Here is a 12,526-nt window from a genome sequence, read left to right as displayed (position 1 = left end):
TGTGCATCCCATGGCAATAGTTGTTTCATAACACTTGAATTAAGGACCACCCAGTGAAATTGGACTTGGAACAGAAGGGAGGAAGGACTTCTTCAAACATTGTCTTAACTGAACTCCTAACCATGTCCATTCAGAAGTAGGTCTGTTGAATTTGAGGAGCTTCCACTCAGGTAAGGGGTTAGGATTCCCACTATGGGAACTGAGGGTCACGTTATGAGATGACTATTGGCTTAGATGGCCTTCAAGGGGGATTGGACAAATTTATACCACCTGTAACTCTCCATCATTTGTGTGCTGGGTTGGATGTTGAAATGAAACTAAATGGTAATCTATGTGAGAATGGAATGCTGATTTTAAGAAACAGTTGCATATTTCTGGAAGCAAAGACTGTCAAAGGGGAGAATAATAAAACCCAAGATGGCGAAAACACTGCTGAGCGAAAATTACTAGACGAAAAGCTGTTAGATTTAAGAGCTGTGTGAAATGTTATAGGAGATGAGATCAGAGAAATATCAGACAAAAGAATGCACAGGACCTGTGGGAAAGGTGTTGATCCAGAACTGCCTGAAAATGAAAAGGTAAAAGCAAAATGGACGACAGCAGACGTTGGAATGGAATGGACATCCACACAGCTGCCTGGAGGACTGGATCAGACAATGGATGCTCTGTACCTCTGGGAGAAGGGAATGGAATTATGAAGAAAAGCAACTGGAGATGACAGAGGTTGAGAAAGAAAGGCCCTTGTGTACAAGCTGAAGTGAACACAGAAGAAAAGCTCCCAAGATTTTGGTGCCCGCCTTGGAAAAAGAATGTGAAAAGGGGGAGGGGGGGAGAACTTTTCCTTTTTCCTTTAAACCAGGATACAGAATATGGCCAACGGGAAATGGGACTGAAATATATACCGTATTTTTTGCACCACAACACTCACTTTTTTCCTCCTAGAAAATAAGGGGAAATGTCTGTGTGTGTTATGGAGGAAATGCCTACAGGTGGCATGCCTACGGATTTTCCTCCTCTAAAAACTATGTGCGTGTTATGGTCGGGTGCGTGTTATGGAGCGAAAAATACGGTAATTGTTACATACATAATTGGCAGACACAGAATTAGAAGCCCTTCAGTTCTTTTCCTATCTTTTCTATGATTTTCCTTTTTTCATTAACTCTAGATTTACATTTTGTTTTGTAATTTGAAGTTCTCTGTCTTGGCTAAAGGAAGATACAGGAAGGTGATGGACCGAGAATGAAGGGCAGAGGAGAGAGGGTCTCCCAGGGTGGGAGGCTGGGGGAAGAGGGGGAAGCTCCCAGGAGAGAACTGAGAGGCTCACTCTTCTGTGTGCAAAATAAGGGTCAAGATTTAATTTTGATAAAAGGATTTGTAATTTCCTTTTGTTCATCTCTTCTTTCTCTTCTTTATTTCTTTCCTTTATTCCTTTTTCTATTTTTCTTTTCTAGATTAGTGTGATTTTTTATAGTATTTTATGTTGAAAACTTTGAATAAAAAATGATTTAAAAAAAATCAATGGCTCTTCCCTGAGAATTATAGCTTTGTGAGATTTGAACTTGGAGTTTTGAACTGGGACTGCCCATCACTTTATAGTTACAGGTAGGTAGCTGTGTTGGTCTGCCATAGTCGAAACAAAATAAAAAAAAATCCTTCCAGTAGCACCTTAAAGGTAAAGGTACCCCTGCCCATACGGGCCAGTCGTGTCCAACTCTAGGGTTGTGCGCCCATCTCACTTAAGGGGCCGGGGGCCAGCGCTGTCCGGAGACACTTCCGGGTCACGTGGCCAGCGTGACGAAGCTGCTCTGGTGAGCCAGCACCAGCGCAGCACACGGAAACGCCGTTTACCTTCCCGCTATAAAGCGGTACCTATTTATCTACTTGCACTTAAGGGTGCTTTCGAACTGCTAGGTGGGCAGGAGCTGGGACCGAAAGACGGGAGCTCACCCTGCCGCGGGGATTCGAATCGCCAACCATGCGATCGGCAAGTCCTAGGCACTGAGGTTTTACCCACAGCGCCACCCGCGTCCCTTTTCCAGTAGCACCTTAGAGAACAACTAAGTTTGTTATTGGTATGAGCTTTCGTGTGCCAGTATTGGGGGGGGGGGTGTTCATTTGCAAACCAGAAATTTAGGTTTACAAAAAGAAGATTAACACGTTCTGACACAACAAATCCACTTTCTTTTTAAAGTCCTATTTCAGTTGGGAAAATGGCAGATAAATTGAACAAAAGGTATAAGATAAACAACTGATGAGTGGAAAGATATATAACCTTCACGCAAGCAAATTAAGATGAATGTCCATTGGGCTATAATTTCCCTGCCAAAAAATCAGAAGATGGGGTATCATCCAAGCTGCGTGCAAGTAAATCTAGGAACACAGGGAACTGTTTTATACTGTGGGTCCATTTAGCTCAGTATTGTATACACTGATTGACAGCAGCTCTGCAAGATTTCAGGCAGGAGATTCTCCTGGTCCTGCTTGGGGTTGAACCTGAGACCTTCTCCTGCAAAGCAGCCCTTTTCTAATCTTGCTCAATAAACAGGCTGCCTGGAGGAGCCTCTCATTTTGCACATTTTTGGCTTGCCCCAGTCCACAGGTTTGTTTCCAAATGTGTGACTCGCGGCCAACAATCTTCACTTGCTTCTGACTCTGAGGAATCGCCCTGGACCAGTTTGCTAGGATATGGCTGATACTAAGGTCAGGGGAATGTAGGACATGGCATTTAAATTCTTGTTTAGGACAACAGTTGCGTTAGATGTAATAGGAAGGAGAGCTTCCTTCAAAGCGAGGCTGTTGCAGCTCCAGCAGGTGCTGCCTGGACAGCTGCTTAAAGCTACCACAAAGTGTGCAGCATTTTCTTATATCCTCACCATAACACAGCTAATTATGTGGTGTATGGCAGCCTGGCCAAATGAATCATCTGTCAGCTGTGAAAGCAGATCCCAGAACGAAACCACTTTCACAAGGGGATTACAAAGCACAGGAAACACAGGTGATTACCAGCAGGTGCCTTTGATACCTACATCCGTCTCTTCCTCTGGCCCTTTGAAATGACTCTGATATGCTGCAATTAGGGGTTGCTGGGAAGAGATGGAGGGTGGCTGCTGTCTTCCTCCTCTCCTCCTACTTTGTTTTGAAGTTGGGATCAAAGGGATTTGGAGTGTCTGGGGGGTCTGGAGAGGAAGGAAAAGCGAGAAGATGCTGCTATAAATAAGGCTGAACTCTCCAAGGTGCATGCTTAACTCCTTTAGGTGCGAAAGGCAATCAGTGCCGTATTCTGACAAGCAGCAACCCACAGGTTCAAAATACTGGGGTGAAGGATGTGTGTTGCTCAGTGACTTTTCCCCTGGGAAGGAGAGCGGAAGGTGCTTTGCTGTCTTCCAGGGAATATAGACAATACTCTGAGCTGGGAATGGAGGTGAAGTTTCTGCTTGGGATCACTTGCCTCTGCTCCCCATTGACTGCTATGGTTCTTGACTTCAACACCATCAGGGGCTCGGCTGAAGTCTCCAGCTCCAAAAAGGTGAGCACTTTGGTGGGGGCTGTTTTTCAAGTAATATTGCCAGTTAAGAGCTCCAGGATAATAAGTAACATTATCTCTGGACTCGAAAACTCTGCAGGCTATATCAAATGCTACAGACAGCTGCAAAATCTGCTTATCTGGAAGAAATAATGATGATGATGATGATGATGATGATAAATATACTCTGCCCATCTGGCTGGGCTGCCCCAGCCACTCTGGGAGACTTCCAACACACTGTTCTCTGACAATAGAATACTGGTTTTGGGGTTAAGGTCCTCTATAGAAATGATTAAAATGATATAATTTAGAAGTGCACTGAATGAGCAACCAAGCATGCTTTTTTTGGAATGATTGTTGCTATTTGTTATGCTCTGAAATGATTAATTTGATTTGTTATATTTCTATGCTGCTTTTCAGTCAAAGTGGCTTGCAAACAATAAACAACAATAACAAGTTAGAACATCACAAATACAGCATAAATCATATAATTAACAAATGATCACTGAAACAATTACAATCTCTAACACAGCTAACAAATCAGCAACTAAAAAATAAGCCCAACAACTAAAAAGCAAGCCAAACAACACAATTAAAAGTAATATAATAAACAAAAACCAAGACACCATACATCCCTATAATCCCTGCAATCTTGTAAATATACCTTTTTTTACGAAGTTAGTAAGCTAAACAATTGTGCAGTTGAACATCAATTCCACTAGTTAATATTTTTATCATTTAAAAAAAAAACATTTTTAAAAAATATGTGGACGAGGTTAAGTTTGGCAGGAAACACCATTGCAGTCAGAACTTCCATATGCTGACCTGGAAGTTTAGTGGAACATATTTCTGACTCGGAAAAATCTAGACTGGGCTGGTACTGAGGGAGTTAGAAACTGATGTGGATTTATTGAATGCAGTGGTAGACTGAGAGCAGCCCCAAACTCTGGTGGCTCTGGCAAATTGCCTGTTATGATGCAACTGGTGTCTCCGCAGCACCTCCTGCCCCTTCCTTTGGTAGAAGGGACCTTTCAGTGGCATAACCTGGGCTCCTGCTGGCTGTTAGATGAGTGCAGGTGTGAGGAACCTCTTACCCAGACTGCCCTCAACTGTGACTCCCATCAGCCCAAGCAAGCACAGGCAGCGCTCAGGGATGATGGGTTCAGCAACCTTCTGAGGGTCAAAGGTTCATACCTGAATTAGTGCTTGCTAACACAAAAAGTGCCTGGGCAGAGGGTGGGAAAGTAAGGAGAAGAGTAAGCTTGTGGCTGGAAAATCTGAGAAAATTAGTGGCATCAGCTTTCCAACAGGTGATGTACTTTCCTTCTCCACATCTTGTCTGGGCTGAAAACTTTGCTAGTGGTACTTGAGCAGCTGAAACTTAACTTCCCTCTCAAAGAGCTGGAAGCCCCTCCATCACTTTTAAACTACAGCCCTGAGGCAGAACTCCTTGTGCCCAACGCTCCCCCTGTAGGGTTGCCCAGCCTTTCCTTGGACAGGATTCCATCACCTCTCCATGCTGCTAGAGCTGTTTCCCTTCAATCCAGCAGCTTGCAGTTTAAACTCATGACATCTTGCTCTAGAGCCTTTTTGGATGTAAGGATCTAAGGAGCAATGAGTTCTTTCCAAAGGCAAGCCTTCCGCTGTGCACACAGAAAGAAGCACCTGAGTTGAAAATGAGGGCCAGCACAACACATTATGCTGCCTGTGATGGACACCAGAATAGCCAAAGGCTCATCTAGTCCAACATCCTGCTTTCACTGTGACCAACCAGGTGCCCTGAAAGCAGGACCCGAGAGCATCAGCACTTGCCAGTGTGGTGTAGTGGTTAAGAGCGGTGGACTCGTATTCTGGTGAACCGGGTTCGCTTCCCTGCTCCTCCACATGCAGCTGCTGGGTGACCTTGAGCCAGTCACACTTCTCTGAAGTCTCTCAGCCCCACTCACCTCACAGAGTGTTTGTTGTGGGGGAGGAAGGGAAAGGAGAATGTTAGCTGCTTTGAGACTCCTTTGGGTAGTGATAAAGCGGGATATCAAACTCCTCCTCCTCCTCCTCTTCTTCTTCTTCTTGCCCCACGTGATGCTCAGCAACTGTTACTAAGAGGCATTTGCTGCCTCCGGCAGGGGAGGCAGAACTGAGCCATGGTGACTAGGTGGCACCCCTCCCCAACTCCACACACGGAAGCAGACTGGACATGCAGTTGCACCTTTCTCCAACACTGCAACTTCCTCCAGACACACATGAAGCAGCAGACTTGTTTGGGTGGGGTGTAGGAGAAAACAAGCTATGGAGCAGACCTCTCTCTTTCCACCAACAGCGGAGGCCTAGCCAGCAGGTTTCAAAGGAACTGCCTGGCCCCAGGCCTGGTTGAGACTGCAGCTCCATTTCTCTCTCTCTCTCTCTCTGGCCCCTAACATGACTGTGCCCTTTTCTCCACAGAGTGCCCAATGCTTCACAGACAAAGACTGCCCAGCTGGGAAGTTCTGCAATAAGGCCTGGGAAGAGCTGCCCTTCTGCGCTGCTTGCCATGGGCCACGGAGGAGGTGCCAACGCAACACCATGTGCTGCCCAGGGATGCTCTGCATAAATGGTAAGCAGTGGCTGCAACAGCAAGGCTAGGGGAGGAGTATGTTAGATGTTCCTTGCCTGCATTGTAACCTAGTAAAAACCACATTTAGATATGCTTTTATTTAATCCATAATTGTGCTTGTTTTGCTACATTGTTGGGCTCCTTTGGGAGGAAGGGACAGAAATCTGAATAATGCTACTATTTATTGCATTTATTTATTTTCTCCAAGGAGCTCAAGGTGGTGTCCATGGTTCTGCCTCTAGTCATTTAATCCCAACAACAGCAGTGTGAGGCAGGTTAGGCTAAGGGGCAGTGAATAATAGCCCAAGGTCTTCCAGGTCCTAGTGTAACCACTGCACCACACTGGCTTTATTTTTGAATGGAACCTGAAAAACATGGGAGAAATATCTGCAGAGCAACCTGTAATGTAAGAAGTCCGTCTACTAATTACTGCTAAAGTCTGGTGGTGGAGGGAGTGTACATGATGGCCTGTGGTGGTTCAAGCAAGAGAATCACTTGCGGGGGGGGGGATGAGTGAGGCAATTGTCTAAGGTTAGAATTCCCCATCAAGAGCGGAGATGTTCCATGTGACCACATTATATAGCAGTAATGTGGGTCTCCAGAGGTTGTTCTGGACCATCAGTCCCAACCAAGCATGAGTAATGGTTGGGAATGATGAACATTGTCTCCCAACAGGGTTTGAAGGGCCACAGCCAAGCTTAGCTGCACCAGTGATAAAGAATTGGTAAGCTGTGCTTGATATGGTTGGAAAATGGGTACAGTGTCCTAATAAAGAGGGGGAAACCTACAATTCCAACTTAAGCTAGTCCAGCAGTTGCCAAACCTTTTGGACCAATGGGCACATTTTGGATTTTAAGAGATCTGGGGTGCCAGTTACAAAATGGCTGTTGAGGGTGCATGACTTAACACAAAATCAGATGGACAACTTGACATCTTGTGGTTAGCATAAGGTTCTTAGAGGTGGCTCTGTCCTGCTCATCCTGATTGTGGAGACAAAAAAACACTGTGGTTTTTTAATGTGTACCCAAGGCTGATTAGATCCTGTTGCTGCCTAATGGCAAGAGGGAGCATTCCTCAGTACCACGCAAGCCACACTCATGCTTACTTCACAGAAATTGCTTAGAAGGTGCCACACATTTTGCTTCACCCCACATCATGGTTGGGCTGGCCCCAATTTATACATCACTCATAAACATATCACACACACATTGACATGAGCAGGTGTGCAGGCCACCACACAGAACAGAAGGCACTGGAATCCATTTGCATTTCTGGTCCTATCTCTCTCAGGTGACTCAAGATTGCAGGTCCAGTCTCTAGCAGAACTTAGTGCCCTCCAGATTTTTTGGACCACAATTCCCATCAGCCCCAGCTAGCATGACCATATGATGTTGTGCTAGATGGGGCTGCGCAGAGTGTCAGATTAGTACCTGGGAGAGACCAAGATACAAATCCCCACTTGGGCATGAAGCTCACTGGTTGATGTTGGGCCAGTCACTCACTCTCAGTCTAAGCCACCTGACAGGTGTGGGGATGAAATGAGGAGGGGGAGAATCGTGTAAGCCACCTTGAACTCCATAGATGAAAAGGTGGGGTATAAATGGAAGGGGAGACCTTAACAGAGCAGCTGCCAGTTGCAGGTAGAATAATGCCAGGCTAGATGCACCATGGGACGCAGGTGGCGCTGTGGGTTAAAGCCTCAGCGCCTAGGACTTGCCGATCGAAAGGTCGACGGTTCGAATCCCTGCGGCGGGGTGCGCTCCCGCTGCTCGGTCCCAGCGCCTGCCAACCTAGCAGTTTGAAAGCACCTCCGGGTGCAAGTAGATAAATAGGGACCGCTTACCAGCGGGAAGGTAAACGGCGTTTCCGTGTGCAGCTCTGGCTTGCCAGAGCAGCGATGTCACGCTGGCCACGTGACCCGGAAGTGTCTCCGGACAGCGCTGGCCCCTGGCCTCTTAAGTGAGATGGGCGCACAACCCCAGAGTCTGTCAAGACTGGCCCGTACGGGCAGGGGTACCTTTACCTTTACCTTTAGATGCACCAGGGATCTGACATGGTATGACAGCTTAAAAAATATATCACTGTTCTCTTTCCACTCAGAAGTGTGCAGTCAGACCGAAAAGATGGCTCTCGTTGAAGAAAAGAAGTGTGAGAAACAGGCTGGGTTGAGTTCAAAAGCCGCAGTCCAGTGCCTGGTTCCAGCAAGCAACGTCCTGAAGAAAGGAAATACGCAAACACCAAACAACAGAGGTAAGAGAAGGAGAAGTGGCAACGGCTGTGCAGCTAGGAAGAGGGATGGGTCGGCCTTGGGTACAGTGCTTGCCTCCTCCTGCCTGTGGACAAAGGAAATCAGGTGACATTTCAGATGAGTGTATGGGATGCTAGATATGGTTTACCCTCTTAAAGTTGGTTTGATAATCCTAATTACTGGCCTTCCCTAGCATGTCTATATAAATATATACCAGGCACGTCAAACTCCCAAGAGACTGCGATCTACTCAAAAGTATAAAAAGACTGGCAGTGATCTACCCCTTGCCATTGCCAGTAGTTAAGTTGCTGAGCTTTGGGGCAGGAGGGAGGCAAAGTTGTTGAGTTTTTTTAGGATTTGCAAGGTTGGTTTTAGGAGGAGTGCATTAAATCAATCACTCAACGGTCAGCTCACCTCCTGACTTACCAAACTCTGCTACTGATGCACAAAAATAAACCTATCAAAGCAGCATCGCCAGCAGCAAGGGAAGATAGCACCGGGGGCAGGGCGTGTCACGATCACTTTAGAGAGCAACAGGGAGATCACATACTAAACTTCTGTGATCGACCTGGGACACCCCCGCGGTTGACAGGTAGATTGCGATCGACCTGTTGGACATGTCGGCTATATACAATCTGAAAGATGAGCCTAGCTATTTATTGCAGTCAGCGAAGACATTGGGTCAGAATTTTTGCATTCTCCATAGCTGACCAGGGCAGCAAAATGTCTGTATAGTAAAAATGGTAGGCAGTCAGTGGGCCTGTCAAGTCTTGGTTATCACAGTTTCATGCTGCCCTCCCTCCCCCTCCAAGGAGCTCAGGATGCTTTTATGCTCACAAAACCTGGTGAGGTAGGTTAAGGGAGGAGACTGGCATAGGGTCACCCAATGAGTGGAGACTTGAAGCCAGGTCTCCCCAGTCTTATATCCAATGCAGGGAGCCTTGTACCACACTGGCTTGCAATGCAAGCTACTGAGCACTAGCAGAGAATCATGTAACTTGTAGAGTTAGAAGGGATCTCTGGGGGTCAACTATTCCAATACCCAGCCACGCAGGAATGCTTGAGCCAGAACTAGGCGTGGGCCAAAGAGCAAAATGAAGACTATTCTTATTACAATTACCTGCCTTTCTCTCTAAGAGTCCAGGGCAGGTTACAACAATTAAAAGACAATGTTAAGAACAGCTTAAAGAACTTGCGATCACAGAAATAAGGTGGTTCCTAAAAATATATACAGTATGTTGTGGGAAAAGTAAAGAAGTGCTTAAGACACATTTTCTGAAAGCTGTCTAGTGAAGGTGTCTGAAGCGGCTCTGTGGGGAGTCCCACAACTTGGGGCTGCCACAGAGGAGGCACTCTCAAGACCATGCCACAAACTTCAGAAGCCAGTGGAACAACACAGAAGTCCCTCTGTGCTTACCTTGGCACCCGAGAGGGTCTGTGGGGAAGGAGGCTGGAGGGTTAAGGGAAATAGAACATGAGAACATAGCTTAGCAGGGCCAGCAGCATCAGAAGTTCCTTTAGTCTCTCACCCTTGCCGGTTTTCTCCTCTGGGCTGAGGGAGAAAGGCAGGTAAGCAAGGTAGAGGCAGTACCTGCTGCTGCTGTTGTTGCTCCTATTTGCCCACCCATCCACCTAGGGAAGATCTCGCCACTCCCAGGGCCTTGGAAACTGCCCTCCCTTCTTGGGCTATGCACGCTGCACAGGTTAAGAGCTCTCAGCTGGATTTCAATTGTGCACCATTTCCCTGCAGTTGAAGAAGGCGAGAGTTGCCTCCGCACCTCCGACTGTGCTGCGGGGCTCTGCTGCGCTCGCCACTTCTGGGCCAAGATCTGCAAGCCTGTTCTCAAGGAGGGCCAGGTGTGCTCCAGACGAGGACAGAAGGATGGCTCTCAGGGACCCGAAATCTTCCAGCGGTGTGACTGTGGCCCAGGACTGTCTTGCCAACTGCCACTCAGTGGAGAGCCCCAGCGATCACGCTTACGAGTCTGCCGGAGAAACTGACGTCACTTTTATCAGTCAGCTAATATCGGAGTCCTCATAAGCCAAAGATGAACTCCACCCAGTAGGAAATCTAAATCCCCAAACCACATATATTTGCCCTCCTTACACTACTGCTGCTACTTTTTAGGATAGATAAATGGCTCCCTTCAGATGGGTTGTTGCTCTCCCTGATGTGTGCCTTATTTTGGCTTTTGATACTTGAACTGGGCCTGTTTTAATCAAGAGGAGACTGCAGTGTTGACACTCAAGGTGCTAGCCTTGGCCTTTTGTCTGGGGTAGAGTAGCTCAAGAATCTCCTCTTCTATAAGCTTGACTTTTGGTGGTCCCACCATTGATGGGAGGGACAAGAGGCAGGGGAGCCCTTTGGATTGTGTCACCCGAATGACAGAATGATCTTCCCAGAGATGTGCTTTTTAAGCAGGAGTATAATACGGTTCTGTTTCAGCAGTCATATTTTTAAGTGAATACCTTTTGTGATTTATCGTTTCATTTTTAAAATCCCTCCTGTGTACAAACATTGCAGTGGTAGAAACTTGGTTATGAACATGTTGATAAAGACACTTATTGAGGGGTTGTGGCACATGGGCAAGAAGCTGTTGTATACTGCTGTAAACTGCTTTTTTATTTTTACAAAAGTGTTGTACAGTACAAATTTTATGAAATAAATTATCTGTGCATGGCAAGACAGGTGCAGCAGACTTTTAGATTACATGGAATGCATTTATCACTTGTGTGAAGCAATGATGTGCTTCTATAAGCATGCTGGCTGCATTTCCTTTGGATTCAGCATGAACGCTAATTTTCCAAACTGACAAAGAGATGGGGTTAATAAAGGAGAAAACAAAATGAACACACGACCTCTTGTATGTTGATGGAAGTGACTAGACTTCACCTACCTGTGAAAAACAAAAGGGTAGCACTAAGCCATGCAGGAAGGCTTTTGGTACCATAATACTCTGGTTTTTGGTTTCCATAATACTCTGGTTTCTCTTCACATCGAATAAATCTTTGGCCTTTTACCATAATGTGCTATGTAACATCCAATCTTTTTTGTTCTGTTTACATCTGTTGACTTTGTTATTTGTCATGAGAGAAAAATAATAATAATAAAAAAAGAAGTATATATCTCTGTCAAGTCAAAGGGACAGTTCTGACCCAGCCATTTAGTTGGCAGAACTTCCACATATGGACACCAACTGAAACTTCCTTCAGCCCTGGCAATGGGCTGGCTTAGGTGGCACAGAGCAAGCTGTGTGTGGCACTGGAAAGCAGCATTCAGATGCTCAGGGTGGACGCCTGAGCAAGGAAGCAGTCAAGAGCTGCCCAGGAGGTCCATCAAGTAGGGCAAAGTTGGGAAAGATGTTGCTGGACTACACCTCCCATCAGCCACAGTCAGCACAGCCAATGAGCAGAGGATGCAAACTGCAGTCCAGCAACAGCAGGAGGGTCCTGTGGTCCCCACCCAGGAGCAGCTGCTGCCAGGCATTGGAAGGGACTCTCAAGGGTCATCTAGTCCAAACCCCTGCAATGCAGAAACTACAGCTGAAGAATCCCTGGCAGATGGCCACCCAACCTCTGTTTAAAAACCTCCAAAGAAGGGGAGCCCACCACCTTCCAAGGTATTCCATTCCACTGTCAAACAGCTCTTACTGTTGGAAAGTTCCTCCTGGTGTTTAGTTGGAATCTCCTTCCTTGTCATTTGAATCCACTGATTTGGGTCCTTTTGAAAATGCAGTATGGGCAAAATATGGTCTCAATTAGATTGTTCCAGTGAATTGAATGAAATAGAGTTGACTTTGTGGACAATGCTTTTTCACACCCCACTTGAAAGAGAGGTAGAGGCCGTAAGACAGTATGTATCCTGGACCACTTGCAAGGTGAATGGTGTGAGAAGGGTAGAGTTCATTCAAGGATTCTGATTCTCTGTGTATGCACAACTGAAACTGAGTACTTAGGGCGAGGGAAAGCAATATCACCTTTATTTTAGATCCAAGTCTTTACCTCGAACTACCACCTGCCCTCCAGTCAGTCAACAAGCCTCTGTGTTTGTACTTGAATGCTGAGTCACAGCGCTGGGCTTCAGTTCCCAAGCCCCTACTTGCTCCTCTAATTAAATTTTTTGAAGTTGAACTGCTAATTAGTGCTGCAGCTCTGTGTTGTGTAG

The 12,526-nt window shown here is 46.3% G+C and overlaps 1 protein-coding gene across 1 annotated transcript; it reads left to right on the top strand.

Annotated features, from left to right (window-relative positions):
* The first annotated feature begins 2,597 nt into the window (after positions 1–2,597).
* Positions 2,598–12,502, top strand: DKK4 (dickkopf WNT signaling pathway inhibitor 4). The gene is made up of 4 exons (XM_081921398.1): positions 2,598–3,526; positions 5,963–6,113; positions 8,214–8,363; positions 10,112–12,502. The coding sequence occupies exons 1-4, from the start codon at positions 3,416–3,418 to the stop codon at positions 10,360–10,362; spliced, it is 663 nt and encodes a 220-aa protein (XP_081777524.1). The 5' UTR covers positions 2,598–3,415; the 3' UTR covers positions 10,363–12,502.
* The last annotated feature ends 24 nt before the right edge of the window (positions 12,503–12,526 follow it).

This window comes from Podarcis melisellensis (assembly GCF_964234715.1).
Source record: "Podarcis melisellensis genome assembly, chromosome: 8".
NCBI lineage: Eukaryota > Metazoa > Chordata > Lepidosauria > Squamata > Lacertidae > Podarcis > Podarcis melisellensis.
This window is presented reverse-complemented; position numbering and strand designations above follow the sequence as displayed.